We start from the raw sequence: 26,838 nt of genomic DNA on the forward strand, positions 1-26,838 counted from the left end.
CTTCTAGTTGCCAGTTGCTTGTATCCAACACAAGACACAAGTGTGCGTGGTGCCTGAAACTACATTTCCTGTCCTTTTCTAACTGATGATGAAAAAGATGTACACTGGACCTAAAATTAGTTTAACTTGCGTTTACCCAAATCGACCCCAGTATTCAAAGTAATGTCGAAATGTTTTTAAAAACTTAATTCATTTTAATATCGAGACTGCTCGGATTTCCTACAACAATTACGTGACGGTTGGTCATGTGTGATTTGTTTCGTAATCATTTTTTACGTATACAAGATCATTGTTTGTAATATAAAAATAATAAGCGAATCTATTCGATACGATACGTTCGGTTCATAAACTCGTATTCTAGAACTCTACTCAATGCTCAAGTCAGGATTTGAGTATGGTTTAAAGCACTCGAAATCATACTCAAGTCCCTGCCATTAGGGCCGTATTTCCAATGCTTAAAATCATACTCAGATCCTGACTTGAGCATCGAGTAGAGTTCTAGAATACGACTCATAGACCTGAATCCATGATCCCGGCTGCCAATTAAAAATTCTAAATTTATCTTAAGAATTTTGGAGAGTCGAAAATATTGAATAGATACAAAGTAATTGTAATCTTCAAAACAGGAACGCACTATTGCTGCTTGGCGGCAGAAATAGGTAAGGCAGTAGTGCAGCAATAATTCTTTCACAAGGAGCTCTACTGCTACACTGCGACTAAAAGTGCAAGTGCATGTATTTTTTTATATTTTATATGCTCCAAACTTCCTCTTTAATTATATAAGAGCAGCTTTAAAGTGGTTATAAATGAACGTGTAAACCGTGTTTCTACAATAGCATAATAAATTATACTATGTATGTTCTTTTGTGTTAGAGGTATGCGATTTTGTTAAATTTTATTCGTAATTTTCTGATAATATACGATTTTAGAGTTATTTGCATTTGTGTATTTTTATTAGTGTATGTTCCTTGCGGTCAAGTGGGACCAACTCTAGGACCATCTTATCTTGCGTGCTCCAAACACATTGAGCACGATGCCGTTCTATTTTTTTTTTTCTTTTAATACCATACTAAGTGACGGGACGAATTAGTCGTGCGCCTGGTAAGTAGTAAAAACAACACGCCTGTCGATAACAGTTGCAGTGCCACTCAGTGCTTTAAATCACAAAGATTTGAGGGGCACTGCCACTACACCCGTCACCCTGAAACATTAGTTGACAAGTCACATTTCATCAGCCTGACCCTTGAAATCCGGAGCACAGTAAGGCTCAATTTATGTTGCGGCGGGACCGAATGGAAGCGAATTTTTGTAACGATATTGCACATAGCATAATGAACTTTATGGTCAATTGTGTAATATACAAAATAGACACGGACATCATCATCCATGTAGTGCCTCTCCGCTACTGAAGGCTGGCCGTCAGCTTGAAGAACTCTTCCCTGTCCTGAGCCAAGCGTAACAGATGTTCTACGCTGGCAATATTGGTCCATTCCCGGATGTTGCGCAACCACGACTTCTTCCGTAAGTACGTCATTTACCCTCGATCTTGCCCATAATTATCAGTCGGAGAAGTCGGTACTCTCATGTCGTAGAACGTGTCCAAGATACGCAACTTCGTTTTCTTGACGGTCTGAAAGAGTTCTCGGTCCCTCCCAACGCGCTGAAGAACTGTCACATTGGGAACTTTCTGGGTCCAGCTAATGCGTAACATTCTACGTAGCACCACATCTCGAAGGCCTCAAGACGCCTCTGGGTGTCGGCTTTCAGAGTCCAAGCCTCGCGGTATACAACAAAACAGGCCAGACGTAGCAGTGGAGCACCCGCTCAGAGCTTTATTGATAGTTTGTGGCTGCACAAAGCCTTCTCCATCCTCTTCAATGTAATTCAAACATTCCGCGGACAATTGGCCATAAAGTTGTACGTCGTGTCGTATGCTATGTACAATATCGTTACAAAAATTCGCTTCCACTCCGGTCTGTCGCAATATAAACCTCAATAAAAGACTGATATCGCGTTCAGATTTTCCTGTTACTACAGCGTTGCGTTCGTAGATTTAGTATGTTGCGTTGGTGACGTGGCATACATACGAGCTTTAAATAACAAAGATGTTTGAGGCACTGCCACTGCGCCCGTCACCCTGAGACATTAGTTGACAAGTCACATGGGCCTTACCCTTCTAAACCAGAACGCAGTAACACTTACATTACTGCTTGGAGGCAGAAATACGTAAGGTGGCAGTGCTTCCCTGAACGAATTCTTTCACAACGAGCTCTATCTACTGCTTCTAATTATCAATCAAATAATCAAATATGGGTAACTCGATCAAATATAGGAAAGTTGATTACGACTTCACGCATTAACTGGAAACATGCATTCAATCTGTTAGCCTTAAATTGGATGTAGGTAAGCAAAACGGATCCAATCCACAAAATATTTAAAAAATGAGTTATATGTACTAAACTGTTCCTAAAGTCTAACCACTTAGATCAGCAAAAAAAATCCAACATATAAACATAAATAAATATATCTGGAGTTACATGACATTATAAGTTTTAAAAATACAATAAGAGTCAGAAACACTAAACTTCAAACCGCCATATCTCGCAAGGAAGTGGATGTGGGTTGGATAATTTTTGTTTAATTGCATTGACTTACAAATAAATTTTTATTTGTAAGTCAATGTTTAATTGAGTCGTTTTCAGATAACAAAAAAAATGTGTCCCTTTTAATAACTTATGTTAATACGTGAATGCTAAGCATTATTTAATATGATTGCTTCCTTACTTAGTCTGTGTTACACATAAAAAGACTACTTTACTAGGTCACAGTAATAAATAAAAATTAAAAACGTGGGCAATTCCTCATTCATGGGAGCCTGTTCCACGTCGACCTAATTTTAAGAAAGGAAGAAAAAAAAATTAAACCCTCATGGAAATCGCAATATTTCCCATTGAGGATAAACTCTAATAACTTACACATCGAATACATACCGTAACTTTCCAATTTATTACAAAAAAACATGTTTTCTTGGGAATACAAAATATGTTTCAATTTTTCTTATCATTAGTGTCAATTCAACTAAAAGCCTCCTAATAACAAAAGTTCATACCGCATCACATTCACCCTTCGCACACGTGAGAAGGGGCTCCTGTCGGACGAGTGTACACAGTGAAGTAACCTGTGCATCTCCGTTTTAGACAAAAATAGTCTTAAATACCAATTTCAGCGCTAGTGACTAAATCGTTCTCATTCATGTAAAGCAATCTATCTTAATAAGTATTACTTGGTACTTGGTGCAACGGGCTGGTATCCGCAACTCGACGACAAAGCGCCTATTTTGCGTGTATAATAAGTATTAAGTAATAGTTTTATAAACTTTATTGTACATCAATTAGGCAAAGGGAAGTTTAAAATCCATGCACTTTTATAACGGTCCAGCATATTTTACACCCTGACAATTAAAAATGTATCCAAATATCATTATTGTCGCTCTCATTCTTGTCTACTTTTAAGTCAAACAGTTACTTTAAGCCAAACATTTACTTGAAATATAACAATGAGATGGTGATAGTGGTGGTGATGACGATGATGATGATGATGATGATGATGATGTGAGTGGTAATGATGCTGATGATAATGGTGACCATGATGATGATTTTGATGGTGGTGATGATGATATATTGAAGTACAACAAAGTTTATATGACATTAACAAAATACTTATTTAGATTTATTTATTAATTACATATTGATAGATGATGGTCTTACACGGACGAGAAGGAATTTGATAGAAGTTATATTAATATTTGTTACATGTTAAATGTTCTTTTGTGATAAAATGTGTGTTGTAATAATAATTTCTCATTACTGTGCCGTCTTTCTCATTTGTGTTTATGAGAAAATCATTCGTGTTAATGCAATCTCATTCGTGTGACCTAAAATATCGTTTTTTTGTTGTATTTAACTTGAATATTTCTGTGATTTTATAATTATTGACATTGCTTGAACTTATTTGTACGTTTAAGACCTGAAAACTAAAAGATACAAGGGTTTTACAAAAATCACTCAAAAAGTGCCATTGAAATTCGGAATGTGAAATTCACCCAACTACGTCCAATTAAGGTTGTTAGTTCTACCTACCTCGACGGGAAAAGGGCGTGAAGTAATGTACTCATGTATGTTGATAATTCGTAACAGTAGTCTCCATTGCACGTCGTTACAGTACCTACAATAATTAGTAAAGTATTGTATTTTGTTAAACGTGTTGTTTCACAGACATGATTAATGAAGCCGACTTAATTGAAGTTGATTTTCAGCCTTGTAGTCCAATAAAGATGAGATCACGATCGAGGTACCTAATATTGTATCTACGGATAATTTCATAATATAAAAACGTACACATTGTACATTGTAAAATTGTTCTCTTACTCTATAAACGCTAAACAAGTAGTAAATTAAAAGTAAAATGTTAAAAATTAAATATCTATATATTTATAACCATTTTAAATGAGCACAGGAAAAGTATGTCATACTCACAGACATAATTACCTTGTCTGTGACAATACTGTATTCAAAGACTTTTAAAAGTTGTTTACCTCATCAGGGAATCGAACACCAAATAAGACAATCTGTTTTTTATGACGCCAATCGAAAGGGTCTTTATAAGGATTAAATCCATAAAAGTAACAGTATCTTAATTTAAAGCAGCTCCAATTCAATTATGCAATTTATGCATTGGCAGACTCCCTTCTCAGACACGGATTTAAATGTATTTGTACCGTACCTTTGCTAGTTATCTAAAAGAAATCAGAAAGTTACAAATTAGGCTGATAAAACATTTAATATGCAAAAAAGCGAAGCAAAAATGCAATGGCACAGAATACAACCACTTATTTAGTTACTGTAAGGTCATGGCAATAGAAATTAAGAGCAGATATTTGATAGTGTTGGAAAATTACTATAAGTAGTGTTAATTACAAAGTTAGGCTTAAGAATAGGTACATGACAAAAAGAGTAATTCAGGGTAAACTAGTGCAGTTTAAACTATTATGGGAAAAGATGTTATTTAGTTCCACAAATATATAACGACTTCGACTAAGGAATGACACAAAATTAAGTAAATATGCATTAAAATGTTAAAATAATTTTTATATGCAATTTAGTAACTACAATTATACTATGTAATGCTATAAAATATATAGTAAAGTAGGCATAATTAAGCCAGAGTGCACAGGGGGTGTGTAATGGATGATATAACAACAAATAATCTATTTTCACTTGGTATAATAACATTTGATATAATTTCTAAGAATATAATCACTCACTGTATATAATCAACAAAAGGCATAATTTCAATGTGTATAATGAAACTGCAGTATAACAAACATTAGATATAGTGATTAAGTGACATAATAAAGAAATGGTATAAGTACTACCACTATAATGTATTAAATAATATGACACAATATTTCGTTTTACGAATAGTTGAAGCGCCTTACATTATGTTGATAAGATTTTTTTTATTCCATTAAATGTACAATCGCAAAATGTTATTGTTTTTGTACAGCTTCAAGTGCTTTTTGAGTTATAAAATATATTTAAGCAAAATATTTAATTGCATGTACTAACCTAACCTAAACCCACAGGAGAAGGTCGAACCAACTACCAAATACAAACAAATTCGATTCTGGCAGCTTCGTGGTATATTAACCTACCCTAAACCCACAGGAGGAGGTCGAACCAACTAGCAAATGCAAATAAATTCGGTTCTGGCAGCTTTGTCGTACTAACCTAACCTAAACCCACAGGAGGAGGTCGAACCAACTAGCAAATGCAAACAAACTCAATTCTGGTAGCTTTGTCATATACTAACCTAACCTAAACCCACAGGAGGAAGTTGAATCAACTAGCAAATGCAAACAAATTCGGTTCTGGCAGCTTTGTCATATACTAACCTAATCTAAACCCAAGAGAAGGAGGTATAACCAACTAGGAACAACAAAGGAACAGTGTAAACAAATTCGGTTCATTCGCCGTTGCACCTAAACGCCACTGGAATTATATTAATTTTTTTTTTCACAGAGGTACGTGTGACTATGCACAGTCAACATTATACTCAGCGAATGTTATATCTGAAGTGTTTATATAAAATGAACATTATGCCATCGGTATATTAGATTGAAAGTTGTTATATCAATAGTCTATTATACTCAGTGACCTTTATATCATGCAATAATATGTCAAATGTCTGTATACCATAAAATAATTATATTTGTTGAACGTTATATCGACTAAAAATATGTCATTTGTTGTTATATATTACGAATCGCACTCGTGCACACCTACTTGGCGACTTTTAGTAAATAAGTTACGCTACCTGATGAATAAAAAGATATTATAAAAGATAATTATCTACGGTGTTTGCAATTAGTTTATCAAATGTTCGCAATGCGATCCAACTTCTTGTATGCAAAGTTAGTCCAGGGAAGTTCTGCCACCTTACCTATTTCTGCCGCCAAGCAGTAATGTGAGCATTACTGCGTTCCGGTTTTGAAAGGTGCTGGTTAAATTACAGACACATGGGAGTTGTCAACTTTGTCTCAGCGTGACGAGCGCCAAATGGTAGTACCCTTTATAGCCTTGCACAATTTCGAAATATTTCAGGGAGCATGTTTTAAATTTTGAGTAATGTTTTAAAATATTTACGTCCTGTTTTAAATCGTCCTGGAAACCGTGTCAGACGCTATGCCAACTAAGCCACGGAGCGAACCAGTGGACATCACAAATTTTTGTATGTGCTTATTGCCGGATCTTTGTATTTGGTTTTCAACGATTTTTTAGCCATAGCGCCATCTATGACAAATCTATGAAAGTATCAATAAAAATATCAATAATTCTATACATGCGTAACGTAGTTATAAATATTATTAGTCAACAATTGTACGTCACGTCTCATAGACGATATAGAGTCCTATTATAAATCCTAAGTGACAGACAAGGAATTTTTTGCTATTTAATTTTTAATACAATTCATAATATAAGATCACCATTTATAGAGTTCAAAATCAACCGTATTTCAATAGACATAGAATTAAGATTAATGATACGTTTTTTATAATATGACAAGAAAAGATTGTTTGTTTCCTTAAATAACTAAACTAAGGCCACTGTACAATTATCTTTTGGTAGGTTCATCAATCAACCCGACACATTTGGAGCAAGTGCAAGTGACCTAGAAAATGAGGTAACCAATTATTTGCAAGCTATGGTCACGAATTAAACTAAAATGAATTTAGAAAAATCTAAAAAACCAGATGTCGAACTCGGGACATCCTCGTGATGCTCCCATAATGTTAATAGCTGAGTCACGAAGGTGTTGCTGTATCTTAATCTTTTATTTCCCCAGTAATTCAAGTGCCATGCCTGTTAACCTTCTACCTTGAATGCTAGTCTGATGTTCAACGTAAAGGTCAAATTCAATTAGGTACTATGCATTTTCAATTACTATAAATCTATGGACTTGATGTTTTCATCTGAAAGTCATACTGACTTTCGAGTTAGATAGGGAATGGGTTTCAAAATGTATAGATATTGAAGTTTTACAATGAATGTAAGACTGACTTCCGGATTGATAGGCCTTCAATTAGATATAATTACACTGGTGTAGATGCATATATGTTACAATAAAATAATATACATATAGAATAAAGATGAAATGCAAGACAAAAATGCGTCCGAATAGTAAAAATAGGCCGGATAAACCGGATACCGGATAGTTACCGGATATCCGTTTCATCTCTACTATAGACACATTTTTGTCTATAGCAGAGCTATACCTATTTGGTTATCCACCACAACAAATCAAATCGCCAATGCGAAAGTGCAATAATTCACTAATCAATCAATCACGGTAATACGCGCTGTAAACCAGTCGCGACATGTTTACGGCAGTGGGTCTGATATCCGGAGGCCGCGTCCGGCCACATCACTGTCCGTTTAATTCCTAGTCTATAACCATTGGAAAACGCTAGAATGCATGCTTACTTTAGAAGAAACGCATGCGTTTCTTCTAAAGTAAGCTGGTTCGAGCAATGCCACACCGGGCGCGGCATTGTGTCGGCGCTGTGACGCCTGAGTGGTGACGTTGGTATACTAAATATAAACTAGAACTACATGCTACATGGTGCGTTGAAACGGCGCACGACGACGGAACGTGTACGAATCGAACAAGGGGCCAGTGCGTAAGTAAGCGGCGGCGGTGGCGGCGTTATGTTCCGACACCACTTGCTCGTGTTGTGGCACTCGGTGCGTCGATTAAAGTTGAAAAAATAACGCACCGGCATCGGCAGCGCCAGTGCGCCATCGCTCTTCATAGGTAACGTTCCTCTTAGTTGAAATAGCATTACATATCGACGCCGGAAAGCGATCTTATCGTATCTCGAAAAATCGGTCTTTAGACCAGGGCCGAAAAACTGTTTCAAAAAATTATTTTTCTTAAATTTCAATTCAAATTAAAGAGAAATAATGTTTTGAAATAGTTTTTCGGCCCTGATGTGAAGTCCTATTTTTCGAGATACGACAACGTCGCTTTCTGGCGTCGATATTTTGTTTCATAACCAACATTTCGAGCTTTTTACAGGCACTGTTGTGGACCCCGTCCAAAACCTTTTTTTTTTCATATATTATTGCCATAGCAACATGAGTAAATAAATAAATATGTCGCTAAAAACTAGACATTTTCATAAGAACGGTAATTTATCATAACATTAACGCGTAAAATATAATTATCACGAGATATTAATAACGGCGGTATTAGGTCCGATGGTCACGGCTGACTGAGATATTAGTGTCTACATTCCTACATAATCAATTGGAATATGTTTTTTGGTAAATTAAAAATAAATTTGCCGTATCTTGACAATACTAACATCCCGCGACACTGAGGGCAGTATGCAGAATTGGTGGCTAATCTTCACTAGTTGGAGGGGCACTGCAACAAGAAGATAAATAAATTAGTTGAATTAATATTTTATTGAATATCATAATGTCTATGCTACCATGATATTCATGTATTTTTATTTTTGGAAATAGTCCACTATAGTCTGTCTTTTTTGAAGACGGAGTAAAATGGCATTTGTAGGGTTGACAGTTTTCATAAAATTTTAATAGTTATAATGAAGTTGTTGTCGTTAATTTTATCGATAGATTGTGAAAGATGATACAATTTTGTCAAAAATGACTGAATTGTGAATGTTACGACGTTCTAATAATTACTAATTGTGTTATTGCCTTCTTTATATATATTTTGACAGTTGGCTTGCTGATAACGAGATCAATTTTTATTCATATACGTTTTAACAAGAATAGCCGGATTTGATTATCTATATATAATTAAAATGAAAAACTTTAAAATATGTCTTTTCTTTTTTGTATTTTTCATAAACATTTCTAAACACAGTGTCTGTACCTATATGTATATGAACTTACAAAAATTGATAATTCAAATGAAGTCGTGCGCAGTAATTGGATGAATTGAAATGAAACAGAAATCGAGGATGATTGAAATGAAACAGTTTCGGCTATTTATGGCATAAACGTGACCAATATACAGTCGATAGTCGATAGAATATTTATCGACTGCAATCACTAGCTATTTACAAGCGGGCAACACTTTTGCGCAGTGCGAACTGTCATTTTACTCCATCTTCAAAAAAGATAGACTATGGTTTGCTATTGTTATTGATACAAATATAGAATAATTAGAAATAAAAGAAAAAATCTTTCGATCTGCATGGAGACGAACCAGCGTCTTACCAAATAAGCTATAGACTGAGTCTCGAGTAACTGTAGCCTGCTGCAGCTCAGTTGACAACAAAGAGCGGTGGCTACAGGACCTATTATAAAGTGCCCGAAAGATTGCTTTATTTGTAAAAACTAATATACGCGACTTCGATACGAAATAAACTCAGCACAGAGAGTACTCTGTTTGTGTTTTTTTTTAGTAAAAAAACCGACCTTGAAAGTGCGTGGAATTACATTTATTTGCCAAGTTTTTTGCAATCGTTTACCCGAAATTGCGCGATATCGGATTCATCCCCTAGTTTGCCGCCCTTGGAGGTGGAATACTGTCTTCAAATTTAAATGAGACCACTGCTGAGGTACCCTCTTTCCAACAAAAAAGAATCATCAAAATTGGTTCACAAATCGTTAACGAGTTATCGCGTAACATATAAAAAAAACATTCAATCGAATTTAGAATTCCTCCTTTTTACGAAGTCGGTTAAAAAATAGTTTCATCTTCTATCTGTGTTAATCGCACAAACCTAATACTTGATATAGTTCATTCAAACAAAAAAAAACAAATAAATAGTCCAATTTAGAACGTCCTCTTTAGTGAAGTTTAGTAACATCGTCTCATCTCATGCACCGTCGCTTGTTTGGTTATCTCTTAGTGATCAGATAATACGAGCAAAGTCCATATTATAGTAGTAAACCCGCTGTGATCTCAGTTATAACAAAAACATCTTTCAATACAGAAGTGTCATATAGATCTGACTTTATAGTTATTATTGTTTCTCGCTCGTTTATTTCATTACGTAAATAAAAGTTAAAACGAATATTTTATTTTGACATTTGCAACCTATAAATCTTTTACGTTTGAAAAATTATGATATTTAAACATTTTGTACCATTCGTAATGTACTTGGTGATATAGATTAATTTGTTACACTCGTTACGCCAAATTTTGTTACATTTATAATTCTGAAAAAAAAAAACGAAAGTGCTACGTAGATAAGGATCTATCTTAGAATAATTAGTGAATCACGACAACTTCTATATATTTTTAGAAAGCTTGGAATTGCACCAAAATGTCGTTGTTCAATTTTTACATGGAGAGATGCAAAGAAGAGAACTATCACCTTGGAAATATGCTCTTGGATTGCTTGCTGAGGAAACCTCCTAATGGCATTTTTCAAGTAAGTACGATACGAACCAAATTCGCACGCTGGATATAATTATTAAAGCCACATCTGCAAAAATGACAATTTTTCAGGTTTAGTTTAATTTAGGTTTAATTTTTTTAGGTATTTTTCAGGGAAAATTTTATGAACGAAAGTAATCGAAAATTTTTTTTGGTTAAATAAGAAAGATAAAATTTCATGTATACATATTTTTTAGCCGACTTCATAAAATGAGGTTTCCGAATCGACAAATGTTTTTTCTATGTTACTTGCTTATTACGACTCTATCTTCGGTTTTTTTTATAATATCAAGTGACGAAGGAGTCGTGCGCCTGATGGTAAGCTACACGCCTGTCCATAACAATTGCAGTGCCACTCAGAGCTTTAAATCGCAAAGATCTGAGGAGCCATAAGTTGACAAATCATGTGCCTGTAATTTCACCAGCACCCTTACCCTTCTAAACCGGAAAGTTATATATACATATAAGAGGAGCCACATACATATTAACCGATCTTGTTCCGTTGCACTGTAGTACATACGAGTAGTGTTGGGCAGTTTTTCGAAAATATTGAAAAAATTTTGATACAAAGAAAATATTAAAAATAAGTTTGTTTTTCTGTAAAAATATTGAATATTAGATTTTTTAGACGATTACTTTAAATTACTTTTATTATTTGTATATAGATTTATTGTTTTCGGAAGGTTCAAAATTCAATGACGACACAAGTATATCAGTATAGGCATATTTAAATATGATGTGGTAAATTAAACTTTTTTTTATGATATGAAGCGACAAGACGAGTCGTGCGCCTGTTACTAAGCGGCACGCCTATCCATGACAGTTGCGATGCCACTTAGAGTTTTAAATCTCAAAGATCTGAGAGGCACCTACACTGTACCGGTCGCCGTGAGACGAAGTTGACAAAGACCCAAATGCGTGTAGTTTCACCTCACCAAAGTCCCTTCAAAACCGGAACGTAGTAGTGTTCACATTACTGCTTGGCGGCAAAAATAGGTAAGGTGGCAGTACTTCCCTGGATAAACTCTTTCTCAAGGGGCTTTACTGTTTCTATTTCTATTTATAACGGGAACCACATCATGTGGCCCAGGCCTAGTGAAGTGGCATAAAACTCACTTTACAAGTTCTAAATATAGCGGTGTGATGATCTGTGTTCATGGAAATTGACACACTGTTTGTTTATTGCGCTAAGTGTAAACTCCATAGTGATGGGATTATGTGGTTTTCCTGTAGATAGTAAATTAGATATCGATTTGAAAATTTTTAATTAATTTGTCACAGATGCTGCTACGGCAAAAAAGTCGTGAAAAACTGCAATAAGCACAATACATAGAGAAAGTCGTAAGGTCAGCTGGTTCGTACTGTGGGTTACTTACGGATTACCTGAGGGCGCTGGTTCGAATTTTTTTTTCGAAGTTTTTCCAAGTGTTTGATGTTTGTTATTAATAATTATAACAAACTAATGGAGTAACTTCACATAAAAATTAATTGAATATCATGGTGGTATAACGTCGTGAGGTTCAATAAACATAAAAATTCCAAATTTAAAATGTAGCACTTTAAAGTTTTTTTACGTTAGAGTAAATTGATAACTTGAAACAATTGACGCTATCCGCGCAAAAGTGGTCTACACGTCACATTTTTTCCACAATATTAATAGCTCTCTAGTTAGCTAGCTAGTTTATACGCCAGTACAAACTAAATACGTCAGTAGTACGATAGTATGTCAGTAGCGGTCAGTGTCGGTGCCTTACCTGTGGTGCAGAGCGTGCGGTGCACACGGCCACAGTACATCACTATGGCCAGCAATTAACTTGTCGTGCTCACCACTTGGTACAACTCTGAGTCAATGCCAACAGAATTAAAGATCTAGGTTCTTTTTACCTCCGATTGTTATTACCTTCTCTAATTGGACCATGTCGTACCTTACTCAAAATTAGAAAACGCGTTCCACATTAGTAGATAACAGTCTGCATATAATAATAAGATTACTTATATACTTTCGTAGGATAATAAAATAAATTATACATAGTAGTAATAATAAATAAATTAATAAAGGAAGTAAAATTAAGGGATTGGAGGGAAAAAACCAGAATGAATAGTTAAGGAAATGTATTTAGGTTGGCCAATAGGGGTATGGTATATGCACAGTCCGGCGTTACTGCAACCGGACGCGTATTACATAGAAACAGCAATTGCACGTGACGTCGTATCTAGTGCTTTAGCCAATTGTCGCTTTGAGGTTGCCTAGATACAGTAATTGCACAAGAACTAGTGTCCAGTGTGCTAGTACAGATTATTGTTACTATGAAATCGGCAGCTTAACCACATAGTTGTGTGATCTGCTGTCGTGGCAGCAGATTACAGTGTTGCATTGCTTTAAATCTAATATCTTAAGAACAGGGTTCGACATTAACAAGGTATCTATTATCTTTGATAACTATAATATTAATTATCAGATATACTCGTACATATGTACGTCCGATAATTATCTATGCAATCAAAAAACTGGGTATCCTTAATAAGGTTAAGCGATATTTCAAGCCTGGATAGCTCTTAACTTTATACAAGGCACAATGGAATCTTGCAAGGAGTACTGCAGTCACCTGTGGGATGGCTCAGCGAAGTATCAACTTGAGGCTCTCAAGAGCGCAGAGCCAGACGACTTATTGGCGAAGATAACTCGAATCTAAAGTTCATAGTTTGGCCCACTGGCGCAAAGTTGCCCGTCTGTCGGTTTTCTCAGTTTTCTATATTTCTGTGAGTGCGGTCAAGAGCTCCATCCCGCCCGTCCCCTTTTACCATCGGACATTCAGACGTACGGCGGGATATCATCCTTACTTGGTCGATATTCCCTTCAGGCGTACTAAGCGCTTTTCATCATCTTTTATTATGCGCACAGCCCAGGATTGGAATTCCCTGCCTGCGTCTGTATTTCCGAATTCTGCGATTGAATAGGCATCATCTGGGCAACCTCGTTCCATCGTAGATCCTATCTTTGCTCCAGAGCTAGGTGGTGGTCAAGAGCAAGTCCATTTAATAAAAAAAAATACCATGCTGATTCATAATTTCGTCTCTTTTATTTTTGACTAAAAATAACAAATAGTGAGAAAACGATGGCAATGATCTTATTATTAATAAGATTATTTCCGTATTGGCGGCCACTAGTCTTGGGTCACTGTCAGTTTCCATTTAGAGGTATATTGTCATATTGATCAAGAACTTTTTTTCCATACTTTAAGTCAAGAACGCCAACGTTTAGGCAGGACAATGGTCTTTTGTTTGTAACTTTTTATCCGATTTCGAAAAAAGGAGGAGGTTCTTAATTCTACTGTATGTCTTTTTGTAGGTACGTGTGTTACGCGATAACTTTTGAAAACAGTATTTGTGAACCGATTTTGATGATTCTTTTTTTGTTGGAAAGAGGGTACTTCAATAGTGATCACCATTTAAATTTAAAGAAAATATTCCATTTGCAAACTAGAGGCTGAATGACTTTTGAGGTCAGTTTTTTTAGTACTGTACTGAGTATATTTGAGATTGCCGTTTAACACGTTTGGATGTCGTTGGCTAAATTCGTAAACCTCGTAACCTCCTTGTGTGAACTTTAGAGTAAATACAAAAACAGAATGATTAGAAATAATTATATGATAATATATAATTATACCTTTATTTTATGACTAAAAAAACGGTGTATAAATTACATTTTGAGATATAATTGCCTGTTAATTGCGGTTGAAGAGTAAAAAAGGGATTTCGTCTCGGCGTCGATTGAAGTAGATTTTTTCTAACTTTGTTTACTAATAATTATAACAAAAATATTGTTATTCAAAATTACTTCAAATAGCATGGATGCAATCGCTTAATATATAACTCCAAAGTGCAGCGATGAAATGTGTGTGATGTGATAAAGTAATGCGATAAAATGTCTTCTGTATTCTCTGACATTGCCGATTATCGCCATAATTTTTATATTATTCTTATAAAACTGACACTGGTACAAGCCTAGCGGCATGAAGGAAATATAATGACTGCCTTTATGACCGGTTATTCTACTGATAATGATGTTTAATATAAACATCATTATCAGTAGAATAACCGGTCTTAAAAGTAGTCTTAAAAGGAATAAGAAAAATGAAAAAAGAGACACCTTCTAGTGCCACCTTTTATAAGTCCAAAATCATTCGTTCGCCGAATTGACTGAAAATACAAAAAGGAAGATTTCTATAAAATCTCCCTCTTTTAATTGGCGCTATGCCAAAAAAGTCGTGCAAAACCCAAAACCAAAGATTGGCAAATCTTTGTATCAATAATAATATATTTTCCAGATCGACACAGCTACAGGAGAAAGAGAGACAAATGCATCGGTTCTGTCTCGCTCCATTCAACTAGCCAGGAGCTTCAGGAAGCTAGGTCTGAAACCAGGCGATGTGCTAGCATTAGGGGGCAGGAACCACCTTGATCTACATATACCCTACTACGCAGCTTTGTACAACGGAATGCCTATGTTTGGGGTCGACCCTTACTTTAAATACAGTAAGTTGGATTGTCTCAATACAATACAATCTTTATACCCATAAAGAGACAATCAATGACACAAAAATAAGGTACGAGAGGCTTTATTACGTCGGCTTTATACATCATAACGTCGAACTGGTTACAAAAGTCCGTCTTTTTTGAAGACGGAGTAAAATGACGTTTGCAGGGTTGCCAGTTTTTATAAAATTTTAAGTAGTCATGTAGTATTTGTCTACAATTTTATCGATAAATTGTGAAAGAAGGTGAAATTTTGCCAAAAATGCCAGAATCGTTAATATTACGTTTTAATTATTACTAATTGCGTTCTTGCCTTCTTTATTCTTATTTTTAAAGTCGGATTCCTGAAATCGATTCAATCATTATTCATACGCATTTTAATAAGAACAGGTGGATTTGATTGTCTATATTGAATTAAAATGAAAAACTTTAAAATATGTTTCTTCTTTATATTTTTAACTAGTACAGCGACGTACTTGCGTGTCCGTGAAATGCGCATAGGCCCGCATAGGGATTGCCCTAAGCTTTTTATAATGGGCCTATTGAGGCCCAATAGGCAATAGGCCCGCCTCTAACTAATCTGCATTAAATATGTTTTAGCTGAAATAAAGTTACTCTTCAAAACGGTTAAACCAAAAATAGCGTACTGTCAACAAGAAATGTACGAAGACTATAAAAAAGCGATTGAAGATCTAGAGCTGGATACAATAATTGTCTCCTTCGATGGAGACAGTGGAAACTTTGCTGAAATCATGGAAATTTATAGAGAAAATGAACCAATTGAAACATTTTCGTAAGTTCACTATCGATCAATTTCATTCATCGATTCACTCATCGATTCATTCAATAGATAGATACTATTATTGCAACAGATCTCTGCTTCTGCTTCCGCAACTATTTTACATCTGTTTCCGTTTCTGCTTCCGCAACTTTTAAAACTGATTTTTAATCGGATGTTTATAATGCTCGCGATGGATTACAGGTGCGCGCGCATTTTGCTAATTTTAGCAGTTAAGAGCAATTATGAAACTAAAAACAAGCCTTGTTGTAACTATTTCATTGAGATATTTCTATAAAATACTAATAAATACTATAACTTACACTTTTGCTTCCGCATCCGCTTCCGTTTCCGCTAAGATTTACTTTTGAAATCTGTTTCCGCTATGGCACTTCCATTGCATCACTAATTCTGCCCATTTATTCCCCTTCTTTTTCATAAACTTATAAAGTAATAAACTAATATTTATGTACAAAAAACAATTTTTGTTCATTACATCATCCAAGTCCAATGAATGTCCCAAAGACGGACCAGATCCAATTAAATTAGCTTTCAAATAAAAAGATCACTCTATCCGTTTGGGACTGCGATGCCATAGACAGACAGACTTTCAGTTACCCAGATAAAGGCTTCAAACTTATTAACTTAAATTATTTATTAACAAATTTACTTTCGCTTTATATACCAAAAATGCTCCTCCGGCTGCTGCTCTTTCAGTGTGACTTGACCCTTTGTCATCAATAATTGAGACAATTCATTAATTTAACTGTTTTACATACAACTAATTTTATAATGTTCCTTATTTATCAGTACTGCTGAATTCAATAAAGACAAGATCTATGCCTGGTTAGTAAGTACCAGTGGCACTTACGGACGGCCCAAAGTAGCGGCTTTGAAGCATCAGATCATCATGGAACGAGTGATTTACTATATACATTTGAATCAAGTCAAATCTGACGGGTAAGCATGTACATACTCAAGATATATCCTGCCGAGATTGAATTTCAAGTTACTTTCTCATTAAATCGCCCTATTCATTCGCCCCAACGTCAGCAGCAGTGAATGCTTGTTAGGCGACTTCTTCTTCTCGTATCGATGGCATATACTATAATGTCTATTAATGCTTGTCTTTGTGGTGAAGTATTTTCCAATTGGCGTAAGGTAATTCGCCGATGATAAAAATGACAAACAAATTATTGCTAAAATTAATTATTGGTAAGTATTTAACAGGAGACAGATTTAACGTTATTATTTTGTTATTTCAATGGCTCCGAAATATTAAATAATGAATTTTTTAAGTAAACATTAATTTATGTTGTCTGCGGACTGATAACAATAGATTTCCGTAAATCATAATCATATTTAGTAGCAGTAGAACTCCTTGTGAGAGAATTCGTCCAGGGTAGTACTGACCTTACCTATTTCTGCCGCCAAGCATTACTGTGTTCCGGTTTTCAAGGGTAAGAACAGGCGTGTAGTTTACCATCAGGCGCACGACTTGTTCCTCCCGTCACTTGATGTTAAGTATAAAAATAAATCACGCTAATTTGTTTGCCACGACATTTGCCGCGGATTTGTTTTGACCACTAAATTACTCAAATGGAAATGCATAATCCAATGCTAGTTACGCGTATTTGCACTATACCCTACGTTATACAACTTTACGAAGTCCTTAAGTTAGGAATGAGCCATTTTTCAGACTCCGCGTCAGGGTGCCCAAGATACTGTTTCCTTCTTTAAATGGTATCTGTTAGGCGAGATCTTGAGTCTTCCACACATCCCGTGTTCCTTACTTTTGGACCTTGAAATGATGGTCCACTTTTGACATGTCCACTACTGAAGTTATTTCCTTTGTGTTATGACATGGACTCTTCAAAAAGCGAATCAACAAGGGTCTCAAAGTATAGCAGCACATGGGCAGCTCTTCTGATGTCGCAGATGTCCAAGGGCAACGATGGTTACCTCCCATCAAGTGGCTCGTCTGCTTGTTTGTTTCTTATTTTACATAAAAAAAAAGACATCAACGCGTTGTCAGGACTTCTATAAAACTCAAGTTCTGCTACATTGCCAAGATATAATCTGACAACCTGATCAATAGTTTTATCTAGTACAATGGATGGTATTTTAAATTAACTACATTATTTGATATTTCAGATCCAAAACATACTTACACTTGTCTCCAATACAATGGTTAACATCTTTTTACAATGCAATCGGTCTCTCGATGATGAATATATGCAAAATGCAGACCTCAAAACCCGACGACATTGAACATGTTATAGATGTTATTAATGAGTATAAGGTACGTATTATTATAATAAAACGAGCATACGAACAATATTGCAAAACAACCATAAATAATTTATTAATATAGCATACATAACTATGTTGCTACTGCTACTGTATATAATTCACCCAATCATGAATACCTTTGTTATGATTTTTTCATATAAACTCGTACTGCGAGTCATGCCGTTCAAGGGCATTTGCTACTAGTTACCATTATTCAATTTTTTCTTAAATTAACTATTTATATTTAGCCAGTAAGCACAACCATGAGTCCAACGTTGTTGTGGAGTATCCTACGCCATGAGAAGCATTGTGACCTGACTTGTTTTGAGAACATCATGATGACAGGAGCTAAGCCTTATAAGGAGCTGTTTGCCAAAGCAAAGGTATCTACAATGATGGTTAATAAACACATGATGTTAATAAACACATGTTTGAAATTGAGAAATATGTGGTTCTTTATATAGTAATAATCAGGAGCACAATTGAAACACGTCCGTACAGTAACAAGGTATATTTCGAGAAGGGAGAGACTATCCACTGACAAATCGCAAAAATTAAATAAGATACATTATTACTATCGACATATATGTACGGGACGGCCGCTTATAATATAATAGCTTCATATTTAAAAATATTTATGGTTCGGTCTTTTACTTCGCAAATAGATAGATTAAGTACTCGGTACCGGTCGCACACTTGAAAAGAGTGCGAGCGGTACGGCAGGCCAACAGTAATATAAAAGTTGGTAGCGGGACGGCATTCCAAATCTGACCGCGATCCAAGCAAGAACAAGAAGCTCAGGAAGAATTTTCAACCAGGCATTTTCTCTACAGCCCTAAATAATCCTCATTCAAGGGGCCCACAGTTTACTTAGTATTACGATATTCAGAAAAAGCTATATTGCTATAGAAAATCGACCAAATTTTTCTTTATATTTTGTTAAATCTTTGTAACGAAGTTGAAATTATCCATTTATCGATCTGGTTCGTAAAAAGGGATATAATCCAATATGTTCGGTGTCTTTTTATTTGAGTAAACAATAACCAAATAATAATAATAATAATAATAACACACACACTTAACATAGCCCCGCACTAGGGAAACCCTGTGTCGCGGGTGCCATGGACACACATATAGACAAGCACAATTTACACCCAAACTCACGACAGAAACAAATGTAGGTCATACAAATATTTCTCCCGGCCCGGGAATCGAACCTGGGACCTCTGCGTGGCAGTCCGGCATGGTAACCGTTCGGCCACAGAGGCAGTTAAATAGACAGTATTACTATATAGCGTCCTGAATGAGTTCAGTACTATTCACCATTCTTGTCAAAGAAGGATCTCGGTTACATATACAATCACTACGGCGATCAATTGAGAAGCGAATACGTATGGTATGGTACATACGTAATAAGTGACGCCGGGCCGCTAAACCGCGCGTTGACGCAGATCTGCGTCTCCGCCACCGCGCGCGTGAAGACTCCGCCGCGGGGCGAGGTGCTGTGTGATAATCGCCTAAAGCACTGAAATGACTATTTATTACAGTTTGGAGAACGAAGTTCCTACAGACACCAGATCTGCTAGGTAGCGTGTTCAGCTTTGCTGGAATTAACACTATTAACAATAATTGTATTTGCAGGCCCGTATGCGTCCAGGCTCAGTTCTAATAGAGGCCTATGGACAGACAGAAACTTTGGGGCCTGTGTTAAAACCCAATCCAGCAGGACCAGAGGGGACATGTGGTGTTGCGTCTCCCGCCACCAAAGTTAAGGTTAGTTAGTTAGTTCCTAATTATATTAGTGTTTCTAATACAAAAAAGTGCACCATAATTACCACACATGGTGTTCAACTTCACGGTAATTTTATAAGAAGGACATTGTATGCCTTTCAATGATATAATTAATTGTATTTATCGTTTATAAGTCTATACAATCTCAAATGGCTTTGGTTGATTTTGCGGTGAAGTACTTGGATCAATCACTTTGAAAAAAGTATATAGTAAAATTGAGGGTATATACTGATCGGTGTGAAAACAGGATCCCTAACAATTTTCACGATAGAAAAAATATACAAACTTACCTCAAAATTTTACAAGAAAACCGCTGTATTCAATACGTACTTTACGTATACCAATGATTGTTTTATATCAACTGAACTAAATAGAGCACGTATAGTAATACGATAAATGGCTTAATTTTAAATTCTGAAATAAAGCCAGTGTCCCCGCAGCTTTTAACTACCTCCATGGCCGAACGGTTATCATGCTGGAGGTCCCGGGTTCGATTCCCGGGCTGGGAGAAATATTTGTATGGCGTACATTTATTTCCCTTGTGAGTTTGGGTGTAATTTGTGGTTGTCTATTCGTGTGTCCATGGCACCTGCGATACATGGTTTCGATTGGCAGACTACTGCTTTGCATTTGCTGACTACCACTTGTAAGGATCTGCCGTCTGATGTAGACGAAAAGGTTTCAAATAAAAATCTATTTCATGCGCAATACAACTTTTCTCCACATCCTCATCATTTTGTATATTATCTGTAGTGACGTCTTCAAAACAGGTCCAGAAATTGTCATGTATTGATTCTATAGTTTTATCATTTTTCAACAAAAACACCCCACCTCCGTTAAGTTCGCACGCAGCAATAAGACAGATCGTAAAAGGTCGCGCGTGAAATGCACAGATCTTACGCCGAACATTCAGCAGCCGAATATTGAGTGCTTCCACCGAGAGCGAGGTCGAATATCTCGCCAAATCACTATTCGTGCCATCTCTAATATAAATACACGGAATTAGACCCGCCGCGGTCCCGACCCGACAAACGCCCGACCCGCACCCGCTCTTTGTGTGTTTCACGCTTAAATGTTGCAATATTTGCTTAAATATACCCAACAATACTCATTGTAAAACGAAATTTAAAGATTCTCATCACACTTATTTACAGCTAGTAAATCCTGAGACCGGTCAAGAAATTACCGAGCCAAACGTTACGGGGGAATTATGGTGCAAAGGACCTGTTTTTACGGTTTGTATTTCTGGCAATTAACGTATGTGATGCGGTGACTAATTGCATAGGTAAACGGGAATTGCCGTACATTATATATATAAAGCTACTCTTTTCGCCTCACTGATAGAAATAGAACGCACACTTCCCGATATGCTGGAAAAAAGATACTTATACCCTTGTACGCGGATAGGTTCCAAAGCAAAGGGGAAAAATACGAGATGACCTAAATGTGGAAAATATAAAAGAGTGTTCAACGGCCTGCAAAAGCTATAATATAATAATATGGCATGCACCATTATTGGCGTCGTGTCAATAAAGATAATCCATTATACTGCCTCAGTGGTCGAACGGTAACAATGCCGGACAGCCACGCAGAGGTCCCAGGTTCGATACCCGGGCCGGGAGAAATATTTGTATGGACTACATTTATTTCTCTCGTGAGTTTGGGTGTAATTTGTGTTGTCTATGTGTGTGTCCATGGCACCCGCGACACAGGGTTTTCCTAGTGCGGAGCTGTGTTGAGAGTGTGCGTTATTATTATTATTATTATTATAGAATGTCTCCAGACCAGTGATAAAGACAACCCACTAAATTAGAACGATTTCTAGTTTTTCGGTCCAACCACACTGCTTTGAATTGGCTCATGTAATGGCCTTGTGTGAACGTACATCCGGAGCTAGTCCACTAAACTTCGTTTTCAATCCATTTTAAACAAAAAGTAAACAAATAAGTCACTGACCCCTACGGTCGGTCGGGTCAGTGACTTATTTGTTTACGGCTTAGTGATGGCAAATTGTAATGCCAACTACAAATCGATTAATTAATTGAATGAATTGATTTGTTCAATTGAGTCGTACTAGCGGTTTTCCTTACTTAACCTATTTATGCATATCTAACATTTCTTAACTTAAACACTCGTTCGATTGCGATTGAAATATTCGATTTACTAATTGATTACAAAAGCTTTAATTAAATGAACCGAATGTTTTTTTTTCGTACAGCACTACGCAACCACAGACAAGTCATAGTTGTATAGTTGAAAAATAACCTCACTTTTGGACCACCATTTTTCAAATACGATTTTACGATGCTATTCAAATGAATATTGTTAGAAAAAGTGATGCGATATCAAGTCGAAATCTTCGAAATATGAAAGGGTTACTTATTCGATTTATTGAGTGATTACTTTAGAATTTTAACCTAACAATTTTGTTTACTTTTTGTTCAAAATGGATTGGAACAGACTACAGTTTACTTTACCATTTAGTAAATAATCATAAAGAAATTATTGTAGGTAATACAGGGTGTAGCGTAGATAGATGGACGTTGCGAATTTCGCAATTTTCACTAGTGGGCTTTGTGGAATGGCTCGTCAATTGGCCCCGTGTAAATGGTTCATTATACTAATAACACTAATAAGACCATGTAGGGCAACTGTCACTTGTTCAGAGCGAAAATGCATGCACATTGCTCGGAGTGTAGGGTTGTCACATTGTTACTTTTAGTTGTACCTACATAAAGGTTATAAACATGATTTAAAAATTTTTAATGTTCATCACAATATTCTCGTGCTAGATTGAATCAACCTTTGATAATATGATGATGACTTTGAGTAACTTACGTATTGATATTTTTGTACCAGGATCGCGGATGCGTATTCAGTCGCGCAGCGTTGATTTTGCCGCCTTGGGCCAAGTTTAAAATTTGTTGCGCTCTTTATTTTCACGATTACAAAAGTAGTTCGTTCGGGCAGACTTGCCTCGGCTGTTTTTGTGTTAGCCTGCCGTGGGCGCTTTTGTCTTGTGCCGGATACCATTTTCTCAAATAGTGGAATTTATTTTCTAATTTTAAATAAAAAAAAATAATTTTGATAAATTAGGGCTCGCCGCCACCGCCGCGGTCGTTACGACCCCCATATGGCACTCGTTACGATACGCCACTGTTCATATCTCGATTATAGTAGTATGACTATGAAATAGAAATGAAATGCTGAATAATTCTCACTTTGAATTACTCTTGTTCATATCACCACAATAAACACGTATTGTGTTTGATATAATTTTTTAAACACCAAGTGAATGCTTCTATTCTACATTATAATGAATGGCGTGTGCGACAATTTGCTCTATGCGACGTGAGTGCACTACGAGATTATGCGAATGTGTGCGTCCTACAAGGCAAGTGGCAAGCGTGCACACATTTAAGCCGCGCTGCTACGTTTGTGTGTAATTATTCTACTTGTCTTGTTATATTATGCTAATAGGTTAGTAGCTACTTCCGTCAAAAATTAAGTATAGCTCCTGCAGCTTGATTTTGATTGCCTCTATCGATCGGAAACTGCATCTTTTCCGAGTCGAGGCGCATAATTGCGATTCACAACTGGCCGATCGGAAACTTTGTCATTTCTAATCGGAACAATAATTGATTTAACTTACAAATTAGAAAGATATAGTAGGAATCAGGTTCATCTTCTCGCTCAGAAACCCATCTGATTTCGAGACTGCCCGATCGGATCAATTCCCATTTGAATCAAAATCAGGACGCTATATTTAATAAAATTAAGAGAATCCTCGAAGTAGTTTCTATATCCTGTCTAATATTCATTTTGTTGTAAAGTTTGATAAGTAAACATGATAATCTCAGTACAGAGTACTAAAAATCCTGACCTCAAAAGTACGTGGAATTACGTCTATTTGCTAAGTTTTATTGAAACATCCTTAAATTCGCCACTATACAGGACTTGACACTGGAGATAATAAAAATCGGTTCTCACTACTCAAAGATTATTGAGAGAAAAACGCCTTGAATTGGAGAAATAGCAAAATCAACCATTAAAATAATTGCTTATTAAAAATTTTTGGCGCTATTTATAAAAATGAATCTTCATGCGTGAACAGCCACCCTTAGAGGTGGATGATTTCCTTCAAAATGAAATGGGACCACTATGGAAGTACCCCCTTTCCAATAAAAAAGAATCATGAAAATCGGTTCACAAATACCAGAGTTATCGCGTAACATACATACAAAAAAAACATGTAGTCTAATTGAGAACCTCCTGCTTTTCTGAAGTCGGTTAAAAAATATAATCAAATTTCATTTAAATGGAACGCGCCCGCGCAGGACCATCTGAATATATTAAATAAATAAAAATCTTCTTCATAGGAGTACTACAACGATCCAGAGGAGACTGAGAAAGCGTTCACGGACGGGTGGTACAAGACTGGTGATCTGCTGTATCGCGACGAGAACGAAAATTATTTCTACGTAGACAGAATTAAGATGCTTATTAAGTGTCGAGGATATCATGTAAGAGATAATGTATCAACCTATATGTATTTAAGTGAGTTGGACCCTGTAAAGTCCAAGTAGTAGGCAACCCGCGACCTGTGACTACAAAAGTAAAAAAAAAAAAATTACGCTCTTGATTTAGTATCTAAGAATAAAGCACCTTGTGACATAGTTTGCACAGGAAAGTACTCTTGCCGTAATATACGCAGTAATGTGAGGATTACTACGTTCTGGTTTTGAAAGGTAAAGGTGCTGGTGAACATACCGATTCATCCGAAGAACAAAGTGCGATGTGATTATACAGCGAAAAGAGATTATAAGATAATCTCGTTATTCAAAAAGCCTAGGTATATGAAGGCGTTTCCAGATTTTTTATGTATTTATTATTTCGTTTCGGAAATATAAAATCGAACAACAGTTGATCTTGACTGTGGATATCCGCAGTCAACAACAATAAACGAAATGTACAATGTCCCGAGAATAAGCAGTCTTTGTTCTACGGACGAGTCGATACGTGCACATAGGACTTGCGATCTCGATACAGCCAACTAAATTTGTATGGTCATCTCGGATTTTATTTTGTTTCTTTATTTTTTTTTCACAAAATTCGGAAAGCACGTAAATAAAATAAGGGTGTATACGTCAATAACAGAAAATGACCAAACAATGAAGGTGGCGTAGTATTCATGTCGCAGAGTGACAGACGTTGTAGCAGTGCCCATCCTGATCTTTGCAATTTGAAGCTCCGAGTGGCACTGCAACCAATACAGGTAGGCGTGTCGCTTACCATCAGGCGCACGACTTATTCGACCCCTTACTTGAAATCGTAAAAAAATCGGACTGTTGCGCCGCCGCCCTCACTTGCTTGTATAACTTGCTGTATACATACATCCTGCCGCATCGCATTCCATTTATTTTTTTATAACCTAATGAAATTAAGAAACTCCTTTCATGAATCATGATCTTAAATTCTTGTAAATTTTATGGCAGTTTGCCATCCGATTTTATTGAATTAAAATAGTTTTTTTGAACAAATAATTATAATTTTTAGCATCACTAATTCGTTCGGCAATTTGCTTTCAATTTCGCATTAAATATTGCAGTAAATTAAGTATTGTTGGTAAATAATAAAACGTCTGTTCATAAATTATATTTAGGTATTTTTGCTCGCTTAATATCTCCAACATAATCTATTCGTAATATTATATGCAAACGGCCGGCCTTCATTTTATTTTGCATTATGTAGCCGAATGCTGGTCTCCAGGATTCGGGACTTTTAAAAAAGGGTTGTACTTTTCTGCCAAAAAGTAGATTTGCCATCTCTGTAAAAGTCAATATTCTAAATTTGACTAAAAGAGGCAGACTGGTGTTGCACATTTTACTTTTCTTAATTCCAGATAAACCCTCCCGAGCTAGAAGAGGTGATAGGCACTCATCCGGGCGTACAAGATGTGTGCGTGACAAGCGTGCCACACGTTATGGATTCGCAGCAGGCGGTTGCGTGTGTCGTGCGCCGCCCTGGCTTTGACGTCACTGCCCAGGAGATTAAGGATCTTGTTACAAGTGAGTTTTTACCTTAACTCGTATCTACACATTGTTTAGTATTACTTCTTTGTACTACCTTTTTATGTTGGTACGAACAGTTATTACAATATTATAATGCCATCGAGTGTTAACAAATGGTTTAAACAAATTCCATAAATCTAAAGAAAAAAAAACTAATTAATAAGCGAGATGTGACTTTACGTCCTCAGATTTCGCAGGCAGACTCATTGTTACCTATAGTGTATTCCAATAGAATTGAGAGTGGACGTAAACAAACCAGTTGGGTTAAAATTCTGGAGAAATCACTTCTGGATTTTTATATTATTTGATTTATATATTTTTATCATATTCTGGATTTGTGTCCACTCTAAATTCTATTGTGATACACTATAGTGTATTCCAATAGAATTG

The 26,838-nt window shown here is 36.1% G+C and overlaps 1 protein-coding gene across 1 annotated transcript in view; it reads left to right on the forward strand.

Annotated features, from left to right (window-relative positions):
* Positions 1 to 8,330: 8,330 nt before the first annotated feature.
* The window catches only part of LOC113225440 (4-coumarate--CoA ligase 1-like), a 23,394-nt gene continuing 4,886 nt past the window's right edge, over positions 8,331 to 26,838 (forward strand). The window contains exons 1-10 of the mRNA XM_026457754.1: positions 8,331 to 8,373; positions 10,847 to 10,975; positions 15,309 to 15,516; positions 16,117 to 16,309; positions 17,105 to 17,254; positions 18,449 to 18,596; positions 18,835 to 18,969; positions 20,228 to 20,359; positions 21,532 to 21,612; positions 24,757 to 24,900. Of these exons, the coding sequence (XP_026313539.1) occupies positions 10,868 to 10,975; positions 15,309 to 15,516; positions 16,117 to 16,309; positions 17,105 to 17,254; positions 18,449 to 18,596; positions 18,835 to 18,969; positions 20,228 to 20,359; positions 21,532 to 21,612; positions 24,757 to 24,900 (1,299 nt within the window). The 5' untranslated portion in view covers positions 8,331 to 8,373; positions 10,847 to 10,867. The remainder of the gene's footprint in view (positions 8,374 to 10,846; positions 10,976 to 15,308; positions 15,517 to 16,116; positions 16,310 to 17,104; positions 17,255 to 18,448; positions 18,597 to 18,834; positions 18,970 to 20,227; positions 20,360 to 21,531; positions 21,613 to 24,756; positions 24,901 to 26,838) is intronic.

This window comes from Hyposmocoma kahamanoa, unplaced genomic scaffold (assembly GCF_003589595.1).
Source record: "Hyposmocoma kahamanoa isolate Upper Pololo Valley unplaced genomic scaffold, ASM358959v1 160, whole genome shotgun sequence".
Taxonomy (NCBI): domain Eukaryota; kingdom Metazoa; phylum Arthropoda; class Insecta; order Lepidoptera; family Cosmopterigidae; genus Hyposmocoma; species Hyposmocoma kahamanoa.